We start from the raw sequence: 27,282 nt of genomic DNA on the forward strand, positions 1-27,282 counted from the left end.
TTGAATGCTGTAGCAATGGCAAGCACTTATGTCCCTCTTAGAGACAGCGACTGCTCTTTCATTATCAGTTTTTAAGATGCTGTAAATTTATCTCAGCTGCTGGAATTCCTCTTAAGGGGAAAAAAAAAATCAGTAATGATGCATATATATGCCTCTGGGAAAATAAAAACTGCCAGTGATATGCTGGGAAAGATCTCCTTAGACTCCTTTTACATAATCTTGCAGTAGTTGTATTGTAACCAAGCGGTGTAATTTCAAATAACATTCTATGGTGTGCTGACAGCAAGCTCCTACAATACAGCTTTGCTCCAAACTACAATTGAGAATGCTGTTGTGGTCTCATGCTTACAGCTGCTCAATGATTGTGTTGTATCTGCAGAGCTTTCAAGAAAAATTACAACTTTTTTCCCCAACACTGAGACTTAAAAATTCAGCCTAGGATTTTGATAACAAGCTCAGTACAACACTAGAAGTAGTGAGCCTGCAGAAATTGCTCCTCTTCACAATTTTAACTAAAAATTTCAAGGGATTTAGCCAATATACATGGAAAAGTATATCCCAGAGTCTTAGCAAAATCAAGTATGTGGAACAGGACTTTTACATTGTGGGAAACAGCAGCACGAGGTACAGAAGCACATTGGACAGAAATATATCTACATCATATTACTGCCTTAATAAGGAAGTGGTTTTGCTTCCCTTCTGTGCCTTGGGGATTGTTACACTGATCTTCTCCATAAAATGCTATAAATTCTACACATCCAACACCAAAACTCTCAGATAGAAGGAAGGAAGCAAACTGATGTTACAGTCCTGCCACCAGAACTGTTTAGCTATTAGGTCAATATACCATATATAACAAATGACTTAGTATAGAAAACAAAGAAACACAAATACCCTGAGAAAAAGAAGCTAAACTAGGTATACACCCTCTCAAAGCCTAGTCATTCACCTGCAAAAGCTTCCACTTGTTTGCTCTTCCCCTGGCCCCACAACTCTTGCGTTTCAGATTGCACAGCAACAGCTTTAAAAGAACAGGCATGGTTTGACTGACTACCCTCTTGGCTTTTAACTCCCCCTTATGGAAGTAAATCCGGGTTTTCTACAAGTCAGAAAGAGGCTTTAGTCACCAGCCCTAAAAAAAAAAAAAATCTTTTAAAACAAATAATAAACAACCAAGCTACTCTTGTGATGCGCATCAGAAGACAGATTGCTCTGGGCTCTAAGCAAAGATAAATTCTCCATACAGAGCCCTGGCCAACACTTAAACTGCACAGCGGAAAGACATTTCAGCTGCACTCCTCAGCAAAGCATCACCTGCCCATCAGTTTTACATGGCACCCTAACTGACAAAGGCTCAGGGGAAACCAGCATTGTGGTGGATGCTGCTTATCTTGACTTCAGCAAAGCTTAAGACATGGTCTTCCAAAGTGTTCTTAAAGCCAAATTGTGGAGACATCATGGCTTGGCTAGCTGGTAGAATTCGCCAGACTGTCAATTTTGATGGGCTGTGATTAATAGTACAAAATCCAATTAGTAGAGGGTTACTGCAGGGATCCCCCTAGAACAATGCTATCTCAATTAGCAATAAGACAGCAAGGCAGAAGGCACCCTAGACAAGTATGCAGACGACATGAAGCTGAAGAAGCAGTCAAGAAGGTGGGGTGGCCATTCAGAGGGATCTTAGCAAGTTACAGAACTGGGCTGAGAGAGCTGCATCTGCCTTTGAACTTCCTGAAAGTTTGACACCTGAGATGGAATAACCCCTTGTACAGGATGGGACTGACCAGCTAAGGACTAGCATGCACAAAAGGAGCTGGAGGTCCCCATGCATCAAGAAAGGCCAACCACATACTGAGTTGTATTAGCAAACATTCGGCCAGAATCAAGGAAGTAGCCATTCCCCTCTATGCTGTTCTGATGGTCAAGATACTGCCTCTCAGCCAATGTCCGTGTCGTGTGATTGTACTCCCAACTTCTGCAGTTCCAACAGGAGGAAAGGGACCGGTTCACAGCTTTGCTGGGAGGGCTGCCAATGTTATCAGCAAAAAACCAAGGACTGGAGAAATCTATTGTTTCATCACTGAACAACTGTGAGAAACAGCTCAGATATTGAAGCCACCAATTCAAAGACTGAAGAATGAGTACAACAACAACCCATACTTGAAGTGCTTCCCTCTGCAAGAGTGAGAGCTTAGTCTAGGTGGAAGATAATAAATAATCTGAACATTGACAAAAATATTTTTCATCTGAACATGTGCTGGAAATAATTATTGGCAATGAACTGGGTCCTCCAGATGTGACAAGAATGCAGTGATTTGGGAGTCACTCAGAGACAGCAGCACAGATGTAGTCCATCTGTTGCATTCAGTAGAAGACTGATCCTTTAAGGACCAGAAATTTTCATACAGAAAAGAAAATTCAACTTAGATTCTGCAGAAGTTAACAGCACTCATGCAGGAAAACCAAACCTTCAACTCCAGGTAAGTACAGAACAGAGTTCTCTGACTTCAGGTACCAATTGAGATGCAGCAGCTGAAACTGCCAGATGTCTTTTTAAAGGAAGACTTCTTCAGTAATGACTTGCAATTATTTCACATTTTTTTCCTCATTTCCATGGAGATTGAGGATGGTCCACTAGTGATTTTGATTACAAATTTCAACTGAAATATTCTCAGTTCAGACAGCCCGGCTCTTTTGCTCAACAGGGATAGTCACAGAAAAACACCTATAATCTCACAGCCTTTGGAACTGAGCAAGCAGAATTTCATTACTCTGAAGCTATGGCTTCACTGGGGCCAGCTGGGGTGGGAAGGAGATTTTTAATGCAAGCTGGCTAGAAAGGGACAAAATCCTTGCAAGTCAATGACACAGTGGTGCTTTCTCAGAAAGCAAATTAGGTAACCTCTCAAATTTTCTGCATTCTAACTTGAAACACCAGCTCTTTGTTTGTCCGAGAATTGCACTGCACATTATAGTACCTGAAACGACAATAACAACTTTGTTTCCCCTTGGAAACTGCAAGGCCAAAAGGTTCTCTACAAGCACCAAAAAAAAAAAAAAGTTAAAAGGACCAGTTATAGAAGGAAAAACTACTGTAAAACAGATAAAGTGAGAAATTCTCCTGGCAATAAGACAGAGGCAATGTTTGGAGTTCTGGGGTTTATGCAATAAAGACTTTCATATTTCAGTTAATAGATGTCATGCTGTCAAATATGTTTTTTTACTGCACAATTTTGTCTTTGTATTAGTAATATTATGGAATATTCTATAGTAGACAAAATTTTTTTCCACACTGAAAGGCATTTTTCAGGCCTATATATTTCCCTTCTTTTAAAATTTGCTTTCCATCATGAGTAGTTCATATATGACAACATAAAATATATTGTTCACCATTCCTCCCTGCTTACCAATACAAAAGGAACCTGAAGAATACTCTGATTTCTGTCGAACTATAAGATTGGACTTCATTTTTAGCAGACAAGCTGCTCCTTCATTGAAGAAACAGGTAGATTTCTTCATTTAAAAATTCTGATTAGCAAATCTCACAGCACTTTACCAGCAAATGCAGTCAAAACATTACTGAGACTACTGTGTTCCTCTCAAACCAGAAGGATGTTGAAAACTTAAATGATTCACTTACAGCTGATCTAAAAGTGAGAGCTCCATAATTTATGTTTTATTGTCGAATGTTTAAAGGATTAAATCTAAATAAAATACACAATATATAAGCTTCAAAGCACACATTATCTGCAACATCTTATTTCCAATTAGCAAGTCAAAATAAAGAAGGCACAGGGAACATTTGGCTTCAAAAGCAGAGCTCTGGAAGAAATCAAAATTTTGGTTGTTTTGGGTTTGATTTAAGGCTGCTATTTTCCCAAACTGCTGAAACAGGATAAGATGGGAAGATTATTCTGTATCTCAAAGGGGGGGGGGGAAATAGCAGACATACCACCATGTGACTGAGTGTTACATCATTCATACTTACAACAATACTGAGTCAGTCTGGCAGTTAAACTTAAAAGACATTTTCTTTTGCCTTCGAGGAAGGACATGGACTTGTCATAAAGGCAGGCTAACAGTGAAAAGGTTAGAAAAGGCTCAGCTCACAATTTTACTTGGCATGAAATTACAAAATGCTAGAAGTATGAAGTTTGTGTTATAAAGACTAATGTCATGCAAACAAAAATCCTAGTGACAAGTATTAGAAGAAAGAGGACAGCTCTTGCAAAGTCATATTACCAATTTTTAAAAGGCTTATACTTTATTAGGATGTAAGAAATCATTATCAAGACTACTTTCAAGATGAGGACAGGCCAGGTATGAGAATCGATCTTAGTTTTCCAAGACAAATCTGAAAGATAATATTGTTTCACTGATAAGCCTGCACTTTGTTCTTATACTATCAAAAAAGCTGTGTAAGACTTAAGAATACTATGAAAGTGGACGTAGATTTAGAAAACCTCAAACTAACACAGTATTTGTAGATAGCAAGCACAGAAACGCTTATAGTTCTCAATACACTGGCTTTTATTCAGTCTGTTTTGCATTACTGATCTTAATTAAACTATTGAATAATGTGAATTTGTCTTCTAAAGGCATCATTCCTACTGCATTAAAATGCAAATATATGATCTTCAAAATTATTTTAATGAAGGAGAGCATTTAATTTTCTAATTGACTTCTAAAGTATTAAAATGCAGAAAACATTAGTGATGGCTACAACCAGGAATAGTTGACTGGATCAAAAGTGTCAACTATAATTGATCATGTTTGCTACCAGGATTTGTTTAAACAAAGCATCAGGTAACACCTTTTTTTTCTCCCTTTCTTCTTCTTTCTGTTTTTTCAGTATTTTGGAGTTTGGGTTTGGTTTTTTTTTTTTCCCCCTCCTCTCTTCTTAAGGGGGGTGGGCAAGCAGGGAAAGAAGTCTCTGCCACATGCCACACCACATCCAGCATATCCTCGGACAAAAGCAAGAACGTGCTACACAATGACCATCTGTACCATACTGTGTTTTATTTAGATGGTGTTTGAAACATATTAGCTCCCACCAGGCCAAAACACCACCCAATTATAATGGTGGGTTTGCTGACATCAGCACCAAAATACAGATGCAGAGATAAACTTCTGAATTAAGCAGAGCACCGACCCAATCATTTCCTCTTTTAAACAAACTTTAAGAACATTGTTAAATATTTATTTTCACAAGCATGCAAGGATCGCTGAAGGTCAAATACATCAGAGGTGTGATCCCCTTCCTTATCGTCCCTCCTTTGTATTTATTTCACTGGAAGGAGACTCCCTGCCATCATGTTTCCCTCCCCTCATCCATCAGCCAGAACTCATCCTGCCTTCATTCCCTTCATTAGTTCCCATGTCTCTGCCACCACATTTCAAAGCATCACTCCCTCTCAGTGCTGCTGGAAAGCAAGGACTGCCCCTCGTATTTTCATCCCAGTATTATTGATACCTCTCAGCTTTCCTGTTTGTTCTTTGCTTTTGTTTCTTTCCTTGTTTCACTTTTACCATGAGAATGTCTCATCAGTTCAGAAATCCTGAACAGGAGCCTAATTACTAAGAGAACAGATTATGCAATTAATTGTATAATTATTTTTATGCATGCAATAACAGACCATTATTATATGCATTAAAAACCCATCTCAGATGCTTCTGCTGCAAATATTTCTGCACAACACAAGGCCTGACATGGTGACAAAGAACAATAAAATAAACACGTCTTCTACCTGTCCATAACAGAATTCAGCTCACAGTGACAAAGGTTGTAGTGGACCTAATCCAGAAGTTCATGGAGAAATGTTGCCCCTTCTTTTCAAAGAGGGACTGTAATGCCTGATTTTGCTCCAACAGAGAAAAGTATCATGGACAAGGATAGAGAAGCTCCAAAATTAAACTCTGCTGAGTGCAAACTTCATTCAGCAGTTGTGCCTATCAATGTGCTTTGAGAAAGAATGGCCTATAAAGAGACTCAAAACACTGCTTTCTAAACCAATAAAGTATTTCAAACTTCAGTAGACCTTCGACCTTCACCCTTCAAAATTTCCCTTAAATGAGGAAAACAAGTAGCAAAGCTATCAAAACCAACTGAAATCTGTAATCTTGATAGGCCATCTTGTGACCTGGTCTGCCTCTCTAGCTGGGCAGATACTTTGTTTAATGTTGCATTATGGAAAAGTTGACAATTTGAGACACCTGCTGAGTACCGACATCCTGAGGGGAAAAAAGTTGGTCACTATTCTACACAAAAGCTCATGAGAATTTTGTCAGCAAATTCAATGGGGTAGGATCAGGCCTCTCCTTGCCAGTTCCAGAGGTCAAACACTGTTTTATCCTGAGGTAGTACCAACTGAACAGAAAAGCAGATTTTCAGAGTGTGCAATTTTTAAACAAAACATTAGCCTGAACACACACACACAAGCAAAATTACAGTCCTCCTTCTTTTGGATGATATATTTAGAAATCCTATTAGCTGGAGAGATCAACATTCTTATCTGAATTTCCAGGATGCTGTAACATGCAAAATTAGAGCAGCTCTTTTAAGTGGGTCAATTATCACTACTGCACTTAGAGCAGCTTTTCCTCTCCCTCCCTGCAGCATCTATAGCAGGCATTTAGTACAAGGATTTAAACAGCAAGATGTTGACTTGACACGCACCACAATATAAAGTTCCCTTCCCCTTTTATATTTTCATGATCTTAAAGGAACAAAGAAAATCACCAAGTACAGGATCTCCACGTTAAAATTACGGTCTGCCTGTGGAAAGCGTTGATGACGTTCAGCGACAGGGCACCCTGCTGGATAATGCCTGTCAGCAATCACACGCACTTTTCTCCTGCCACATCTGAGTCATGCACAAGTAAGGTTTATGGCTTCCTCCCACCAATGACAAGAGCAGAACTTGAGGGCTACTAACCATCTCTCCAGCCCTGTCCACCAGGTGCAGAGCCATACAGCCAGTCTGAAAGGCTTCAAGTTTTTTCCTTTTTTAAGAGGGAATCCTCTCCGATAGACACTGCAAATCACCAGATACAAGTAGAGCAATTCAGGATGCCACCATCACTAATGAGAATACAAAGACATACATAGGGGACTGCCAGGTAAGACACAGGACTTAGGGAAACAGGCTCTTCTGCAATACAGCTGGAGATACTCAAGGCAAGATACCAGAGAGGGACATAGTCCCAACTCCTCCTGCCTTGCTGCCCCACTGTCACCCACCCTTGAGCAGAGGGCAGCAGCCAGGAGCAGCTGTTGCAGTAAAGGGATGCAGAGCCACACAGTATACAACATCAATGAGCACACGGAGAGGCACATTTCTTGCCAGTGTGAAAAGTGAAGAACCTCATTCTTACCAACACACTTGCTTTACACACATCCATATGGAAAAGAAGTGTGAGGCAGTGTTGTGAGTAATAAAAACATATGACTCTCCTTCATTCCACAGAAAAGGAAACTGAATGTGCTGGCTTCAGGTCATGAGCTCTGCTGCTGAAATTCAGCAGTCCCAACCCCGGCTGGAGAAGAGGGTGACAGGGAGAAACTAAGGTGCAGAAATTAAACCTCTGTTGCTGTGCTTGGCTTGCCCTCTTCCCTACATCTCCAGCATTTTCTCCTGTGGTACCAAATAAGAATAATCACCAAACCAAACACTACCAAACACATTAATTACTTGGAAATAGATGCAGTAACATTAGTAACTTTAGCCACACCCTATTTAAGGTTGCAATTTTTCATTAATAGATCGAAACTCTCCCATCTAAAATGCATCCACTCAAAAGCATACCAATTTTAAAACTAATTTTGAAATTAAGAGGACAAGGCCTTTCCAAGACTTCAGGTCCAAGTAAACATTTCATTAGGAAGCAGTTCTTTACCAAGAATGTGATCAAACACTGGAACAGGCTTTCTAGAGAGGTGGTTGATGCTCCAAAGCTCTAAGTGTTCAAGGGGCAACTGAATAACTTCTGAAGTGGTTGGGCAGTGGGACTTGATGATGGTTTTATGTCCGTTCCACCTGAAAATATTCTATCTTACTCTATTCAATTTCCATGAAGTGATGTCTTGGCATCCTTTAACACACACACACATGAAATAAGTTGTATATGTATTTTTAAATGTGCAATTTAAAATCAATTTTTAAACTCTTATGTCCTTGCTACACTCACCACATGAAACACTTTAAATTCAACTGTATTTTATCAAAAGTAAAAAGTAATTTACTAAGAAAAGTCCTTAGCCAAAGAGAAATAGAAATTAGTTTTATTAACTTCCCTACCTAGAGTCCTAACATTTTCTTAATTAAAGCCTAATTTCAAATTGGGCCTGCTGTCTCCAGGAAGTTTTAGTAGAGGTCAGAAGATTGCTGGAGATCCCATTTTTCCTTTCTAATAAAAAAGGAAGTCTTGCCCCTTTCCTTGCAAAGATAGACCTTGAAGTGTTAGTAGGGAAACAAAGAATGTATCCATCAAAGGCTCTCACAGTGAGGTTAAACAAAGCTTCTCAAGACAGTATGCTTGCCAATGCTCCAGAGGAAATGATCTGAACTTCTCCTGAGAAGACCAACAAGGCAGAAAGTCTCAGTAGCTGCTGCCAAACACAGAATTAAAGAGATCCGTTCCTGACTCCATCACAGACTTTCTGGATAACTTTGAATGTGTCAGTTCTGCACCTGGAAATGAAGATATATACTCACGACTTCCCTTACTATGGCATGAAAACAAACCAGGACCATTCAAATAGCTTGGCAATAAAGTAGAAGTACTGCAGACAAATAGGAAATAACAAAGCACTGCCCCTTTCACTGAGTGGGGGGTGCCCATTTTTTTTTTCCAAATCCTTCTTGACTGCTGGATCCTGAAAATGCCTTCATGATCTTTCCTCAGACAAAAGGGAGGTTCACAGGGCAGAGGAAGGAGAGGAGGAAAAGTGCTTTATGCTTTCCCACCCAGTTCAAGTTTACAAGTAAAAAGACACTACAGCACTAACCTGTGTCCTATTAGCCTGCTCCCAAAGAGGTTATTTTGCTTAAACACTTAGCAGAAAGGATCTTCTGCAAACAACTCAGAAGAGAGGCCTTACTTTGCTTCCTTGGACTGACCCCAGGAGGACCCCATCTCTTTCAACTACACAAAGCTCCTGAAGACCACCTGAATAACTTGGGCAACCTCAGCTCAAGAGGCTGTTCCAGGCCTAGGCATGGGGAAGGGCTTGGCAAGCCCCACAGCATCAAGATTGATCAGCTTCACTGGAGAGAGAAAACCTGCCCCAAACTTACCTCTAGAGGCAAACACAGGGATATTTACACAAGATAGCTGGTGAGGGAACGTTGAGAGGACTCTGATGTGGAAAAGGTTTTATTTACTGTGCTCCAACAAGACAGGATTTGTTTTACAACGGAGTGTGTGTTTTCCAGAGAGCTTCAAAGAAAAAGAATATATTATTAAAAAAAAAGGGGGGGGGGGGGGTGCAGAGCAGGGGGGATAAAAGATATTTACCATGTAAAGTGTAGCTAAAAAAAAAAAAAAAAAAAAAAAACCACCCAGGTGGTATCAATGGAAAATATTACAAACTACTGAACAGTTGCACACTTTTTTCCTAACAGTTGTGTACAGCAAAAATGGTTACAGACCAAATGAAATGTTCCTTGATTAAAACAAACTGATATCCCACCTGGAAAATCCTGGCCAGACTCTTCATTGTTCCTGAGTGACCCTAGGGCAGCCACAGGTTACAGCTGAGCCCATAAGTCACTCAGACACCCTGCCGTGCTCTTCCTAAGCTCGCTCTCTTGGGAACAGCAGAACCAGCTAAAGAGCCCTTTGTTTCCATTCAAACATACCTAGGTGTGGAAAAGCAGTTCAAAACATTAAACAACTGAGGACTGTTACTATTCTAAGGAACAAATTAAGAGCCAAATTCTGAAATGCCCAGAGCACCATCAGTGCCAGCTGAAGTCAGATGCCACTGGAAGTGTTCAGCATCGTTTAGCCCCTGGGAGACAGACAACCAGTTCCTTCCAACCTGAGGATTTAAAATCACTGTCTCCCTCAAACATATTTTTTTCATTATACCTTGGCTTCTGCACTGATAATATAGACACATTTTAAAAAGAGAACAATAAAAGTTTTTATTGGTAGCTCATCAAATGGATGAAACACCTCCAAATTCAGAAAACAGCTAGTAAGTCATTCTCCCTTTGAAACATTAACACTGATGAGTAATATAAGCAAGGCAAATGAAAAGCTGTGTCAAAGTCGCTCCACCCTAGGGTTTTGTGTGACATCAGCTAAAAACCCCCACTATGGACTGATGTAAAATCAATTCAGATTTCAAATAATACGTTAAACTTTCTAAAGAACTGTAAATACAAGCTGCACCTTAGATAAATAACCTTCTGTTCTCTTTACAGTCAAAACCTACTTTTTATCAGATTTAAAAGAAATAGTGTTACTGGGATATTTTTAATTTTTGCATTAATCAATATAGAAGAACAAAGGCAAACAGTGTTTTCCTGTTTCAGGGTGAGGTTTACTCAGGCATAATTCAGACTGCACCAGTAGACTTGGCTACAATTTTCCTCACATATTCAGAAGCTGGCTGGCGACACACACATTATGAAAAAAGAAGAATAAGCAGATATCCGTGTCAGATAAATACATTCTACTCCCTCAAACTGATCTCAATGCAACACAATTAAATGTCTTCCTACTCCAACTGCTTCCCACTCCTCTGGTTCTGTCACCAGAGAGAACACAGCATTTCTTTCTACTTCAGACCCTGATTGCATATCCTACCATACTTCCCCAGGACACACACATACTTTCATGGAATCACAGAACATTAAGGGTTGGAAGGGACCACCAGAGATCATCGAGTTCAACCCGCTGCCAAAGCAGCATCACCTAGAGTAGGTCACACAGGAACGTATCCAGGTGGGTTTTGAAGGTCTCCAGAGAAGGAGACTACACAACCTCTAGGCAGCCTGTTCCAGTACACCAGCACCCTCACCACAAAGAAGTGTCTCCTCATGTTGAGGTAGCACCTCCTGTGTTCTACCTTGTACCTGTTGTTCCTTGTCCTATCACTGGGCACACCAAAGACAGACTGGCATCTTCATCTTGACACCCACCCCTCAGATATTTACAGATGTTGATAAGATCCTCTCAGCCTTCTCTTCTCAAGACTAAAGAGCACCACTTCTGTCAGTCCTTCCTCTAGGGGAGATGTTCAAGTCCTCCAATTATTCTCGTCATTCTCCACTAGACTTTCTCCAGCAGGTCCCTGTCACTCTCAAATTGGGGAGCCCAAAACTGGACACAGTATTCCAGATGTGGTCTCACCAGGGCATAGTAGAGGGGGAGGAGAACCTCCCTAGACCTGCTGGACACATTTCTTAATGAACCCCAGGATGCCATTGGTCCTCTTAGCCACAAGGGCACACTGCTGTCCCATGGAGAACTTGCTGTCCACTAGAACTCCAAGGTCTTTCTCCATGGAGCCACTTTCCAGTGGGACAACGCCTGTACTGGCGCCTTGTGTTATTCCTCCCCAGATTTTTGTCCTTCTACCGTAATATTTTTTAAGAAACATGTTCTACTTCAGAGACTCATCTGTTCCCAAATAGTATCTCTTGCCCCTGTGACTTCCAAGTCACTCCACTAATTCATTTGAGCCACCAAAACCAACATGCTGTCTCTGAGCTCTGAGGATGCTGCTGCCCATTACTACTTCTCCCATGGTACCTCTTTCCTCTAAAACACATTCACCAATCCTCAGTCTTTACCTTCCTTGCCCAAATTTCTCACAAATTTCTACAGCCAACACAATGAGAATGAACACTTTAAATTCAGTAAATCTACTTAGCACTGTATATAAATCTTCAAGTGCTACAGCTACCATATGCCCTTTGTGCAGTACCATATGGCATACTTTTCCTCCCTGCATGTCATCCTCTGTTGGCTTCTCCAGAAGACCAAAATCAAAGCTTACCACCCTGAATGCGCATCTTCTTCATTCTTGCTAAAGCATTTTCTCACATGGCTGTCCTCTACACTGTCTCTTGGTCCCTCTGGACCAAAGGCCCTGGGAACACACCTGATTCCTACAGCACATTTCTGTATTGACAGATCTAGGCTGGAAACAAATATAAACACACTGATAATGATCATCCTAATTAATCTATGAAAGCTTAAACATATTTTCGTTTCAAAGGTCAGAAATATACACCTGTGGCTTTTAGGTTTCCAAGTTTCTAATGAAAGGATAACGTATTAGAGAAGGAACTTGTATTTCTATGTTCAATACCTGTAATTTATTTGGGGTTTGTTTTTCAAATTACTCTGGACTTTTAAAAAATGGAACAAAAATCCAAACAGCAGAACACAGGCAGAAACTGAACTCGCTCACCCAAAGTAACACAGTTAAATTCTTAGTATCAACTACAAAATTAAATTTACTTAATGGATTTAAAAAAAAAAAAAACACAACAAAAAAGCAGTATTGTCAAAATCGAGCCATATGGTTATGCACTACCAGTTCTTGATTCCCAGGTGTTACAGTAACTGTGCAAATGAAGATGGAGTACTTTGTGATATTGATAGAGAAAGAGAGCAAGCCCACCTTTGCCATCCTATTCATCCTTTACTCCTAGTATTTACATGAAGTATCACACAGAATATTATCTCCATTTAATACAAAAAAGTCGGAAAATTAATTTACATCTTTATGAAGTGCCAACTAGACCACGGTGCCTTGCACAATCGAGTTACATTCTGAAATACTTTAAAGAAGGATATAAAACAAAGGACTTTTGTTAGCTAGAAAAGTTAGTCACACTTGCTGCACAGATGGCTGCTACATTGCGAGGTACCTACTTACCTCTTCTAGCTTATACTGCTTCAAATGCTTTTTTATCACCATCACTGGGGAAAAATGGACTTGCATGTTATGGCTAGGCTATCATTCAGTAGCATCAAATAAATTCTTTTAAGTAAATAAATAACTTTAAATATGTGACGTGGGCATAAAAAATATCAGTAATGCTTTTAAATCAACACAGGTTTTATGCTAATGATGAAGTTATTATTCAAAGTTCATGCAAAGACTTTACATTAGAAAAGACTGGTGTAACAGGCAAGCCTTCCTTTTAATTCCCTTATTCCTGCAAAACTCCTTTTTTTTTTTTTTAACATGCAAATGCAATGACCACAACACTATCAGAAAGCACTGTTATTAGAAAACTCAGCATAGTTTCGGAAACTAAAAAAAAAATAAAAATCATAATCTTAAAAGGAAAGCTAAGCTGCTCAACTGCTAAAATATATAATGAGAACAGCCATCTATAAAAAGCATCAGATCAAACAGAATACTGATGATATACTGCTTTAAAATAGACGAGAACTAAAATAACACAAATTGTTTGATACTAAGCTCCAAATTCCAGCAACTGAAACACAAGAGAAAAGTTTAAAAATATATAAAAGAAATAAAAATGGATAGTCATCAGTATTTAAAGTTTACATGGATTTTAATGAGGTTCTAAAAGACAAAAATAATGAATGGTGTAGAGCAAGGAGTACTCACTTGCAGATCTGGCCTGTATGCAGTCCTACCTCCAGCCACTGACATCCTGCATGATCTCTGAGCAAACTTAGAATTTATCAAATGCCTTTTTCCCCAAAACTAAAACAGGAGTGACACTATCCTTCCTGCAAGCATTGAAAGAAGGAAATCCAAGCATTATGATGGAAAACCCACTGAAACTCTAACCTGTTCTTCAATGCTGATACTGCAGGAGGGTCGAGGGTTTAGTTTTTTTTAAAAAAATCTTTTAAAAATACACCACAAACAAGTAATCCCAAGCAAAGCACAGGAAAAGTGAGATTTTTATACAAGAAGAAAATGTTGAGAAAAAAAATATTGTGGAGTTACAGATGGGAAGCAAAGTGATATTTATAGCTTCTCGTAAACACTAAATTTTATACACATTTAGAATGTGAAAAATTTTACTTGAACCACAGGATAAACTGTTATTCACTTCATTACAGAAAACCAACAGAGACAGTTAACTCCTAAACACTCACCTTTTCCAATTTTGAAACAGGGTCTAAGTGGGATAGTTGACCTGCTAAAAGTATGCATTTTATTTATTTATTTTAAATGTGAAAGGATACGAGGAGTTCCTTCTGTCCTACACACCAAGTAGAGACATGCAGCAATTACATGGCTCATCTTCCTCCCCCGGGTTAGGTGTTTGCTCACAGCCATCTTGAAAAAATTAAAGGCAGTGTCCAGACAATGTTGATTCAGTTGAAGCTGGTTTCCCAAGTGGTGAATATGACGTTTCCCTAGAAAAAAAATCAACAAAGAACAATAAAAAGTTTTAACTTTGTAGTTAACATGCTTTTGTGTTGGTGGGGCGGGTGGGGTGTTTTCATTTGGGTTTGTTGTTTGTTGTTCTTTTCTCTGTTGCTTTGGGGTTTCTTTGGTTTTGTTTTGTTGTGTGTTTTTTAGTTTTTGGGTTTGTGGTTTGTTTTTTTTTTTTTTTAGGACAAAACTGAAGGGGTGGATTTTGGATTTAATCTCTGTATGTGTGGCAGTTTAGGCTGGGTGCCCCCTGCCACTGCCGCATGAGATACACCTCTGGTGTCCTGGGTGCCCACCCACAGGGGTGGACACAGGAAACGACGTATTTCTACCCATAAATCCTGCACCCTATAAGGCCATCTGCAAAGTCATTCTCTTCCTCTTTCTTCCCTCTCTCCTCCCACGGGAGATGTCCTCTCTTATCGGGTAATGCCGGGGGGGTATCCTCAAGGCCTCCTAGGCCTGTCTAGGCCTAATGCCAGGAGGAGAATGGAGGGGGGGGGCAGTCTCAGACCTGGCCAGCCTGAGACTTGCCTAGCAGTGGGAGGGGGAAGAAAGAGCCCTGGGGGGTTTGGGTTTACCCTCAGGTGGGAAGAAGGGAAGGATTGGGAAGCTTTGGGAATTCTGTGAGGGGTTCTGTACGCTTTGGGATACTCTTTGTCACTATGCTTTGTAGCCTGTAGTTCTCTGTAGCTTCACCAATTGCTTTTCCATTTAAACTTTCCATCACTCTCCAATCCGTTTGTGTGAGTCTCATTCTTTTGTCCCTTTCGGGGCAAGAGACGATCTGTCTGGCCCCAAACCAGCACAGTATGAAATAAAACAACCTCTGGAGACTGAGAGCTCCACAGGACAAAAAAATAATAAAATACATGTCTCATTTAGGACTGCTAGAATTGAAATGCATGCAATCAATGAGCCCTGGAAAAGGAAGCCACAAACATCAACTCCAGAGAGGATCCAAAACACAGCCAAGACTTCTCAGACAAAAGATTATGCCCCACTCCCTTAACATCATTTGACAATTAGCGCTTGGTTAGCTGAAGCAATGAACTTCTGAAAACTGGAGGTCATGGCATGATTGACAGCGATGTGCAAATAGAAGAGACATTTTGCTGCAACTCCCCAAGATGGGAGGAAGTTTGCAGTTCCTCTGACCACAATCAAAGTCCACAAGGAATAAGCTCTGCTCTGGGCTTGCCCATGACCACTACCACCAATGGGAGGCACTTCCTTCCTCTGAACATTTTCGCACCCAAGCCTTCACTTAAGGCTTGGCTGCCAGACTGCCAAGATTGGTTTGTGGCTACAGGAAAACAAATGTGCCTTCATCCTTAAAACAATGAAGAGAAGGGGCAAAAAAAAAAAAAAAAAGAAAAAAAAAAAGTGTTTCAGATGATTCATGGCAGGAAGTGGGACAGCTGCTGGGACAGATGTGGGAAGCAAGGCCCCGTCCTTCCTCACAGCTCCAGCTTCGGAAGAGTGTGCTGAAAAGACAGCTTAAGAAAAAGATGGGGGAAGTCATGAGGAAAGCACTAAAGTTCCTCAGTATACAGGGTCAGACAGCACATCAAGAAAATCCTATAATTCAGCGTGCTGGGCAGATGTTTCCACTACGTGTATTTACAGGAAACTCTTATCTGTTCCCTTCAGAGATGTCATAATAAGCTTTTCTGGAAGGGGCATGACACCTGCCATGCACCTTAGCTACCACTGCTCACAGAAAGAGATGGCAAACAGGCAATGCTTACCAGAACACCACCGGCACAGACCACATTTCTTAATTTTATTCAAATCCCTACATCATCATCACTAGTAATGTGTTACAAAACGCTTAACCTCTGAATAGCATTCTGCCAAAAAAAATGCTTCGATTCAGCTTTACTAAAAAGTGACTCTGGTCACACAGCCAGGGTCAGCAAGACTCCAGCCAAACAGGAGCTGCCACAGTGACAGCTTCTCCTTCTTGCACAAGTGGCAATTAGTGCACTCGCCAACAATATCTCCCTTAAGATATATTGGTCAACCAGGTGTAACACATTTGGATGAAGAAGTAATGACAGAGGAAGGATATATCACTTTCCACAGGAGGTGTGGGTACAATAAGCTCCCCAAGAGTAATCTGAAGCCCATTAAGTGAACAGTGTTTCCACTGTCATCAGCAGGCCCTGGACTAGTGTTTATCAGCCTCAGTCTCTCAAACATAAATATTGCATCTTCCAGAAATTAGGACACTAACTAGCTCTCCTCATCCCCTGAATTTTTCACACTATGCCATAGCAGGCTCAAGGCTTTCAATGGCCCTAAGAAAGCATCAGTTTGTTCTCATCAGGAGCAAGGAGAATTACCTGCTCTTGAGTAGTAAAACTTCTTTTTATAGTGGCAGCAAAGCAGTTTTCCTAACTGCTCCCCTCTCTGAGTGAATCCACTGTGGAGAACAGCATGGATCAGGGAGGCTATGGAAAGCTACCTCTTCTTATCACCTAAGCTTATTTTATCTGGACATATTTTGCCATGCATGGCTGCTGAGATGAAGACAAAAAAGATTTCAGGCACTACATGCATATGTAGGAGCAATAGTTTTAAAACAGAGCAGTGTAGATTTAGGTTAGACATAAGGAGGAAGTTCTTCATAATGAGAGTAGTGAAATATTGAAACAGGTTGCCCAGAGATATAGTGGGGGCCCCATTTCTGGGAACATTCAAGGTCAAACTTGACGGGGCCCTGGAGCTACCTGATCTAGATGGAGATGTCCCTGCTTACTGCAGGGAGGCTGAACAAAGATGACCTTCAAGGGTCCCTTCTAACCCAATGCATTCTATGATTCTATGCACAAGTATTAAAAAAAAAAAAAAAATGCCCATGTATGTCTCCTTCGGCTACAGGGAGATCCAGATTGTAATCCCTGCAGCAGCAAACACATAGCACTCCCTTTGCAAGATGGTACAAATCAAAGTCACAAAGGCAGCTCACAAAAAGAACAGTCTCACCAGTTTCAAGTGTTGTCTGAGGTTTGGGGTTTATTTAAGCTTTATAAAAGACAAAAAAACAGTGGCTCCTATGACAAGGAAGGGCCACATGCACTCCTGAAGGCTTTGTGGGTTAACAATGCAACCAGTATGCAGGGCTCACTTGGCTCCACACAGACCAGGCTGGTGAAGACCACCAAGCAAGAAGTGATAAGGAAGCTTCCCACACCACTAGCATGGCAGCAGATGATGTGGTTCTGTGCACACACTAGAGAAATCACCTGTAGATGCAGAGTAAGCACAGGAGAAACATCCATGAGACTTCTCCTCCAACACTTCCCTGGCTCATCTCCATTACAAGGTCATCCAGCTCCCAAGCATAGCACACTCTTGTTCAGGGAAAGCACAACTCAGTGCATTTCAGAAATAAAGAACATGCCAGAAGATTAAAAAAAAAAAAAGAAAGAAAGAAAGGAAAAATGAAAAAGAAAAATTGAGGAAGATATTTAAAATTAATTTCTTTTATAAGCTATTTTTCCCCACTGAGCTGGTCCTATAGCCAAGCAACCATAAATTTTCACAGAGTATTTAATCTTCCCTTAGTTGAACCATAATTCATCACAATCCATCCTAGGTAAACAGCATGGTTGTTTGAGTAATATATGTTTTTTTAGCTGAACTCTTCATCCAGCATCAATATTTTAAAACATTTTAAAATGCAATTACTTTAGGAGCGACGAGTCATTGTCCACTGACAAATACCAAAGAAATCTAAGAGCACAGAAAGGTACTCGTCCACTTAGGAAATGTTATTTCTTTGAATGTTTTACTCAACCTACAGCAGACCAGTGAAGGCTTTAATTCTGTAATACTAATACTCCCTCCTCAAGCTGCTCTGCTAGTATTATGTCACTCATATAGTTTGTGGAAAAATAAGACAATTGTTACATTGCCACTGATCCAAAAAAAATTAATAAAACCTAACATGGGACAGGAAGCATCTTAGAAATTATGTGCATATTGATGATTAACTTGGTTTTGTGCTTATCTGTTTCAAGAGAGAAAGAAATGTACTACTTATAGCATCATCTAAGACAAATATTTATATTCTGCAACCAGTTTCCCATTTACTAAAGAAAGATCAAAAGCTTTGTTGTTCTACCACCACCACCTTGCATTTAACATGACAACAACATTCTATTTTTGTGGCATCTTACATAACGCTGAAAGTAACAACAAAAATAGCTGGAAACTTCAGCATTAGTGATCATGCTTCTAGATTTCTCCACAGGGAAGACAAAACACTTCCTATCTTCTTAGCAGGACCTGTTGTGACAGAACAAGGGGTGATGGTTTTAAATTAAAGGAGGAGAGGTTTAGACTAAAAAGAAGGAAGAAATTTCTTCCAGTGAGGGTGACAAAACACTGACACAGGCTGCCAAGAGAGATGGTGGATTCCCCATCACAGGAAATATTCGTGGCCAGGTGGTACAGGCCTCCAAGCAACCTGATGAAGTTGAAAATGTCTCTGCTTATTGCAGTGGGGTTGGATAAGATACCTTTACAAGTCCCTTCCAACCTAAAACATCCTAGAGCTCTTTAACTGTACTCCATCTCCTTCACACATTCAAGAAGCATCTCCATTCAAAAGTTACCTCCAAGAACAGGGAGGTATTGACTAAACAGCTGCTGCTCCATTAGTGCATTCAAGTGCCAAACTGTTGGTACAGTGCCCTCATCCCAGTCAGATGACAACCAAAAGTTGTGTCTTTTCCTCAAATCTCACCCACCTGACATTTCCAGAGCTAAAAAAAATGCATCTCTGTAATATTTTAACTATAAATACAGCAATTTACTCAGTTGGTATCTGAAGAGCAGACATTAAAACTTAAGAGAAATCAGGCATAAGAGAACAACTGATCAAAACAAATTCTCTATCCAGTGCTCCAGTTACTGCTGACCAACACGAACAGAGGCCAAATACCCATTCAATACTGACAGTCCCCAATATGAAAAGTCCTCATCACTGTGCCTGGAGAGGCATTCAGACACCTTCCTACAGGAATGGCTGCTCCTCAGCAATATGGTCAGTGCAGGGAGGAGTTCCAGAGCAGCTGCAAGCTACAGGCTGGGAAGATGAGCAATTCCTTCCAAACATACAATACCACATTGTCTATCAGCCCCTAAGTGTACTTCCACTGCTCTTCTCTAGATGGGTGACATTTTACAACCTTCCATTTGCTTTTTATCTCCTGACTGTCTCTATTGCTTGCTCTAGACTAGCAGCATGGCTTCAATCAGCCCCGCCTGCTGGCTAACGCCCCTTCCGCCAGTTTGACCATATGGTCTCAGTGTGCAGTGAGCTGGTCCAGCTATCTGCAAGAATGCAGCAAGCCTTATGATCTCAGCCAAAACAGTGGGAATTATCCAACATTACAAAGCAATTTATTAGCAATCTGCTCAACATGGTATTCACCAGACTACATTGCAGTGTCACAAACTCAGATGACTTCAACTGCGCTACTGGATGGGAAAGAGAAGAAACTGCCACACCATTAAACTCTGCCATGCTCTGGGTCATGAATCAAAATCTCAAGACAACAGCTTCCTGACTTTATCATCCATTTTATCTAGCAGAACATCTTTTAAAAAGTTTTGAATGGGACACTACTCTAAAAACTCGTATGTCAGTACAACAAAGGGACATCATCATGTGCTGCACTTTTTTCTGAATTGCTAGACAAAAGTACAACATATGAGACAAAATACAGAGGGATAAAACAAGTCTCTTAGTAGGTGCATCTTTTATTAGTAACTTGCAACAAGAGCTGCCTCTTTTGGGCTTTATGGGTTTTTGACAGATCCTGGGATTTTTTTTTTTTTTTAATGAAACCAAGCAAAGCCTTTAAGGTCAAAGTTTACGATTCATGCTGTCCTTGCAATTCAGTGATGGTATTAAAGTGGTGCCTGAGTATCTTTGGGAAATGGACAAGGAACAGTGTCTTTCCAAAAGGGCAGGGTAAGATCATCAGCAAGGTTACAAAAATCCTCCCCCTTCCCTCACCAGTAAAACAGTAAAATTATTCTCCTTTAAAGAGCAAAAGAACAGAAGTCCAGAAACTACAGAAATTTGGCAACATATAGGACACATACCAGGGAGTTCACATTTATTTCTCAGGCTCATCATACCATTAGGGTGGAGGGGGAGGGAGGGGGAGAAAAGAGATAGAGAAAAGCTTGCGCTTCTGTAAGCAACACAGAAAACCAAGTTCCCAGGCTACCAAGTTGTAAAGTTTATCACGCTCCTGAATCTGCATGTAAAAACAAAATGCCCTTTTCAGTTTTTAGTTCCAAGCCTACTAAAAAAATTGTTTCTACCTATCTACTTCCAGCATGCTGAAACAAATACCATCACCTTCTCAATCGATGCCAACCTCAATTCTGTGAGCCGGCACGTAAGACCTGAACTGACAAGTTCAGATAGGACTGCTGAATACTACTATCCTTTTATTCCAGAAAATTTCTGTTCTTTAGATGGAGAAAACAGCAGTTATTACAAAACAAAACATGCAGGCTAGCAATCACTGTCACAAAAATAGATTTGCAGAAAATCCTGCTAATATTAAATGCTTACACAAGAGGCAGTTGATAGCAAAACTGCAGCTTAAGTTATAATAGGAGCAAAATAGAAAGCAAAGGAGGAAAAAAAAAAAGAAGGAAAAATCAGACCCATTCTCTACAAGCAATTTGCTTTCTTTTATGAACTCGTTACTACAGAAACATCTTGTTCTCTTCCCCTACTCAGGAAGAATCGCACCTTTTTTTGGATCCCTTAAAAGTCAGTAATGTCAAGCAGCTACAGCTATGTATTACTCTCATCTGGCTTCTGCCTGCTCATCTGCAGCCCTCCCTCTCCTCAGACTGACAGGGGCTGTAACACTGCTATTTCAAAGCATTACATTTCAGTACAAAGCATAAGTTTCCAGGGAAATAACAGGCAGTATGCAGCCAGAGCTTAAATGAATTGTTATTATGATACTAAACTACATCATCACAACCCAGGGATAGAGATTCCTCTCCCTTTCTGCAATTTGCTCGAGGGCCCCTAGAAACTAGCACTACCTGGACCAGGCAATGGAGTCATGTTAACAGCACTAATCCTTCTTTTTTGCGGAAAGAATTGGTAACAAACATGGATTCTATTTAAGGAAACATTTTGGATGATTTTTTGCTTGGGTATTCATTTCTTGAATTTGAATTAACTTTTCCGATTGAACTTTATGTGTTTGGGTTTTTTTTATCTTCCTTTGGAAGGCTCCTCAAAAGAACTCCCAGAAAAGGGAAAAATAGGAGTTTTTATGTGTGCACATCCCTGCATGCTTTGTCATATCTTTGAATTTCAACAAGACCCAGCTCAAAGCCTGAATGAATTTCCTGCTCTTTGCTCCATGCCAGGCTTCTGTTGTATGTATTACAAATAAGTAAAACAAAGCCACAACAGGGAAGGTCCAGGAATACCAGTAGGGCTACTCTCCTAAAGACTGGTCCCAAAAAAATAATCAAGAGTAGAGTCTCATGATCAGAGACAAGAAAACATTTAAAGCCCAAACAATGCAGGGTGGCAGTGTGGAAACTGAAGCGATGGCTGCACACCAAGCATTTCCAGCAACAAGCACAATACTGTGAATGAGAAGCAGCTTTATCTCTGTGATCCAGTAATGAAAAAGGCCAACAAGCAGTAAAAGTACCAGCACAGTAGGACGTTAACAGCAATCCCGACCCCGCACAACAACAACTTCAATTTTATTAAGGTTAGCTAAGAGCTTCTCCCAGTAACACCTACGAGGAAAGTGATGAACGTGCTGGCCTCATCCCCATGCTCTGCTTAACTTCAGCCTAGCCCCAAATACCCACTTTGCCACCATCTAATTGGGGGTGCACTGCACATCCCCAGACCTCTGCTTCTCCATACAAGAGCTCCCCAGCTCCTGCATGGGATGTGGCAATCTCAGGGCTGAGCAGCCTGGAGTCTGTGCATGCTTGGCCCTGTTCCAACTGATGCATCCCTGTGTCTGCGTTACCTGGCAGACCTGCTTGGAAGACTGCCCAAGGGTACACTCTGTTCCTCTTATTGCAAGAGTAAAACAGTCACTGGCCTTTTCCCTGTGATATTCCACTAGCTGCACTAGCACAACTGTTTGTGGGGATGCACAAAAAACCAAATCATTAAACTGATCCTTGTGAAAAACAATCTTGTGAAATAAAAATACTTAATCCAGACCTTTTTACTGAAGGATTGATGCCTCCACTTTATCTTCTTAGGGCCAGAACCAGTCTATCTAAGCACAGAGACCTGTATTTAATTCCTCTGCCTGCTGACAACAATCCAAACCATCCATTTTGCCTCCCATGAGAACATCCCATCTACCAGGTGCAGCTCCCGATCTCTTCTGGTAAAGCCCTTCCATTGCATGTCAAATGTTCATTCATTTAGCCAAAGAGAACTAGCATGCATCTTTATGATAAATGGCTTAAAAGTCCAGATAGCGGTCAGTACTCCAACTTCTTCTTAAATATTTGATAGTAAGTTACTTTTCTTTCACCCAGAAAATCTGCTGTTAACATCTTGTCCCAGCACTTACCTGTACCTCTTTAAGTATTCATTCCCTCAAAACTGGCCCTTGTATTCCATTAATGCCAAAACAGGCCAGCAAAGCACTCATATAATTTCCTCCACCCCCCTTCTCAAGCACTTTTTCCATTCCCTGAGGATATGATACCACTCCCACAAGAGCAGCCTCTTTGCATATACAGCAACTGGGCATTTGAATTAATTCACCTTACCGACTGAAAAATTTGGCATCATAAGCAGTTCCTCTGATTTTTTTGCATTCAGATCCTGGAATTCAGCATCCCTCACAGGTGCCGAATCTACTGCTGTCATTTAATTTCTGTTAGCCACCTAACTGCTACCCTCACCCACTTCAATCACAACAGACTAGAAGCCATAAGGTTTATTCATGGACTGCACCTCATCTATCTCTAACCTTGTCCCATCATCCTTAGACAGCAGCTTGCTTGCCTCTAATCCTTACTTAATTGTAATACAGCTAAAGAACTTTATGCTAATGAAATCCTTACTGAATTTCACTTCTGGTCCAAAGAGATGGAAAACCACAACCAATGCTGACATTGAAAACACTACCAAAAATCCCAGTCTGTTAATTCCCTTGCATCTGAAGGCATTAGATCACGACTGTCTTAAGTCAAGCCGAAGTCCAGGCTGTTGCAGCAGACAGCATTCCCACCTCTGGCATGACATTTATGCGGCTGCATACTGATACAAATGACAGGACCTGCTGAAAATCAGCCCAAAGAAAAAGTTAAATTTTTCATTTGGATCAGTTCCCTCATATAATTCAACAAGCAGCCTCCCAAGCCCTAACAGCGGCAAAATATGGCTGGGGTGAGGAGAAACGCTGTCAGCAGCAGCATACACGTGGATCAACTTAAAGCAAATGTGAGACTGCAGCCTAAATGGGTCAAAGAGAAAAGTACACACTACCCCCACACTTCCTCCTTCTACTGCTTCCAGCCCTTGCCACTCTTCTCATACAAGCAAGCTTACAGAAAAATCTATTTTAATCACAGTTTATACAAATGCTAACATGTTCATTAGCTGCTTGTATATTAGAATGCTTCAGGTTATTTAAGATTATTTTTGGAAGAAGCAAATATGAACATTTTTATATCCCAAATTTTTGACAACTGGATTTTTTATTCATGGTAAGATTTGCAGCTGTTTCAAAGTCAAAACAGCTGGAAGGCTGCACTACTGGCAAGAAGTGTAAGCACATGTATGATTAATGTAGCATAACCCTCACCTATCTGACAGCAAGGTAATTTGAAAGAAAAATTTAGTATACTATGAACTTTTAAGTAGTGGTAGCTTTTGAGCATGCAAGATTTCCTTCTGAAAGCACCAGTTAGGCTTTGCTTTAATCTTTCCTCTGTTTTGTTTGGACAGTGATTTTTTTATTTATTTATTTTTAAATAACACTTTAAATGGCAGTTATTCTTGGAGACTTTTTTCTATCTATATACATATAAAGATTTTTCCGCCCAACACTTATCAATTACCAATTGTTACTCTTGTCACAACAAGAAATGAAACATTTCTGCTGTCACACACCATTATTGCTGATCCAAGCACTACTTTCAACCATCCAAAATAATTTCTACATCACTGCAAGGAAAAGACCACGATATAATCTGACAGTTTTGAAAAGATCACTTTTTAGAAATTTTTAAAATCCACAATTATAGCTTTATGAAGTGATCAGAACTTGTTTCACACCTATGAAGCATTTAACTAACCAGCAACTGTCATTAATCTACACAGCCAGAAAAAGTCAAGAATACAGCACAGTATAGGAAAAAAAAATTCTGCCTATTGGTCAAAGTTATCAAAATCTTCAAAACAAAGCAAAACCGAAGACTAAACACAAAAGGATCCATTGCTGCAATGGAAAACTTTACAGACGCAACCAGCATATAAATCAGTGCAGCGCTATCTGCTCACTGGCAGCGAGTTCTAGCGCCTTCCCTGCAGATCAGGGCTTTGCAAGGCAAAGAGGGAAAACTGACAGCAGCCATTTTTCAGTCTTGCAGACACCACGGAAACAGACAGCCCCGGGAGTCAAGGTGTTTTGCATGGATGAGGATGCAGGAACTGAAGGTAGCCCCTGGCCAGAACTGCCACTGAGGCCAAGGGGACAGGGACAGGAGCAGAAGTAATTGAGTTACTGCAGCTCAACAATTAGCACTTCTCAGCTGCACTGCAGCAACTATTAGCTAAGGTCATGCATGCTAGGATTGTTTAAAAAAAAAAAAAAAAGAAAATACTATTTAACAATCCACCTTTCCTGCTATAAAAGCCAGCTCAGACTTTCCCTTTTCCTGCCAAGAGGCTCTTAAGCATCTCTGTGAGCCTTCCCTACTTTTCCTGCTCACCTTTAATACCTACCTTCCATAACATGTCAGAGAATGTACTTCTCCTCAGACACATGCAGAACGATTTTCCTCCCCTGAGGTTTAACCCTGCTCCTCTGCACATCAGTTGTTCTGCCAAAATACCACTGTTAGTGGTAAGTTATTTCCACTCTCCAACATCAACCTGTGTAGGCAGGGAAGATCTTACTGACAGAGACTAATATCTGCTCTCAATGTACTTGACTTAAGGCTGCTGCTTCTCCTTCAGGTGTTTTGTTTTGTGGGTTTTAGGGGGACATTTTGTTTGTGGGTTGGTTGAGGGTTTTTTTTCTTTTTACCCCTCTAATTCCACATGCAAATCTAACAAAGGGAACACTCTCTCCATCCAGATTTTACATGACTGACAGTCAAGGGTGTATGAAACAGTAAATCCAAAAGTAAAAATTTCATAAATATCAATTAATTGGCAAATTTCTTAAATCATCTCAAAAAAATGAAAATAACCTGAGAAGGCATCAAGGCAAAAAAGAATTGTGGAAAAAAAAATGTAGTCGAGGGGGGCTGAGGAGGTGAAGAAAAAGAGGCAGTTATTAAAGATATCAAACAGATAAGGGATAAAACAATCTAAAAATGGAAACAGAAAGAGAAGTGAAATCAAGCTGGGAAAGGCACAGAGACATTACAAAAGCAAGAAAGATTGTATTAGGTTAATACTTATTTAAGGTACTTTTATATGAAGGTGACGAGAGTGGTCAAATACTTCTTCCTTTACAGAAGGGATAAGAAACTCGGCACTTAAGAGAGCATCAATCTTTATCCAGGCTGCAGCTAAAGAACAAAATTCTGCCCTTACTTTATCCCTGGCAGGCGAGTCCATCAGCTACAGATAACAAGGACTATGAATCTAAGGTGGTTGCTCTCCTTTACCACTACAAAGGGATTGTTTAGATTAGAGCTACAACTGCCCTTGATCATTTTATCTGCGCACTGCCCATAGATGATGGAAGTAGTTACAGACAGCTTCACTCTCAACTTCTGCATTACTTTTCCTTTTTAAGCTAAGTGACGGTTGTCACCAATGCAGTGGATCAGTGAAACTATTTATCAAGCCAGTCTCCTGTGTTATCTACTACAGCATAGAACTGAAAAGAGGTTTATGTTTAAAGAGAGGATGTACATATTTCAGGAACAGCCTTTTATTTCTTTAAACAATCATTTTTATATAAATCAGATGTACAGATTTGTTCCAGTCAAGAATTAAAATTAAAATTCCTACAGAGCCAGCGTAGCCCTTATTTAAAAAACATTTAGGCATATTTGAGTAATATCTACCTGCATGCTTGTAATCCTTTCTTTTTATATGAAGCTATTCTTTACATACAGGATGCCATCAGCAGCTGTTTTGGGAGGAGGGAATTCTCACTGGACTTTGCTCTCCTCTTCAGGAACCCTCGTATTACAGACCAAGAGCATGGCGGCAGGGGTAGGTGGTGGGTATTTAAAGACCCAGAGTTTTCATGATTTGTTAAGAGAAGAGCAGAAGATCACTAGATTTTCTGGAAATTCAAGCTATGAATAGATAAAAAGTGTCAATTTGTGCCTAAGGACTCACAATGTGAAATTAAAGGAAAATGTAAGCACCATGTTAACGGGAACTTACCACAAAACTCATTTGCCCTCATAAAAATTTCCCAAGGGAACTGGTGGAAACTCCCAATGCTTGGAACATATGAATCCAAGAAGGGCAGAACACAAGAAAAATTAATGCTATGGAGTGATCCCATGTAAGAAAAATGGCCTAAGATGATTTATTAGGTTAAAGTAAGTTCTTATGCTTTTACAAAACTGTAAGCTCTGCGGGACAGAATCATTTTGTATTCTAAGCCTACAGAATAGGGAAAAAAAATCCCCCACTCCTTTCTCCCCAAATAGCC

The 27,282-nt window shown here is 40.3% G+C and overlaps 1 protein-coding gene across 1 annotated transcript in view; it reads right to left on the bottom strand.

Moving 5' to 3' along the window:
* BRF1 (BRF1 RNA polymerase III transcription initiation factor subunit) overlaps positions 1–14,302 on the bottom strand; it is a 127,724-nt gene extending 113,422 nt beyond the window's left edge. Inside the window, exon 1 of the mRNA XM_054400791.1 lies at positions 14,194–14,302. Coding sequence (XP_054256766.1) covers positions 14,194–14,287 — 94 coding nt within the window. The 5' untranslated portion in view covers positions 14,288–14,302. The remainder of the gene's footprint in view (positions 1–14,193) is intronic.
* Positions 14,303–27,282: the final 12,980 nt, after the last annotated feature.

The sequence above is a fragment of the Indicator indicator genome, chromosome 4 (genome assembly GCF_027791375.1).
Source record: "Indicator indicator isolate 239-I01 chromosome 4, UM_Iind_1.1, whole genome shotgun sequence".
Lineage (NCBI taxonomy): Eukaryota > Metazoa > Chordata > Aves > Piciformes > Indicatoridae > Indicator > Indicator indicator.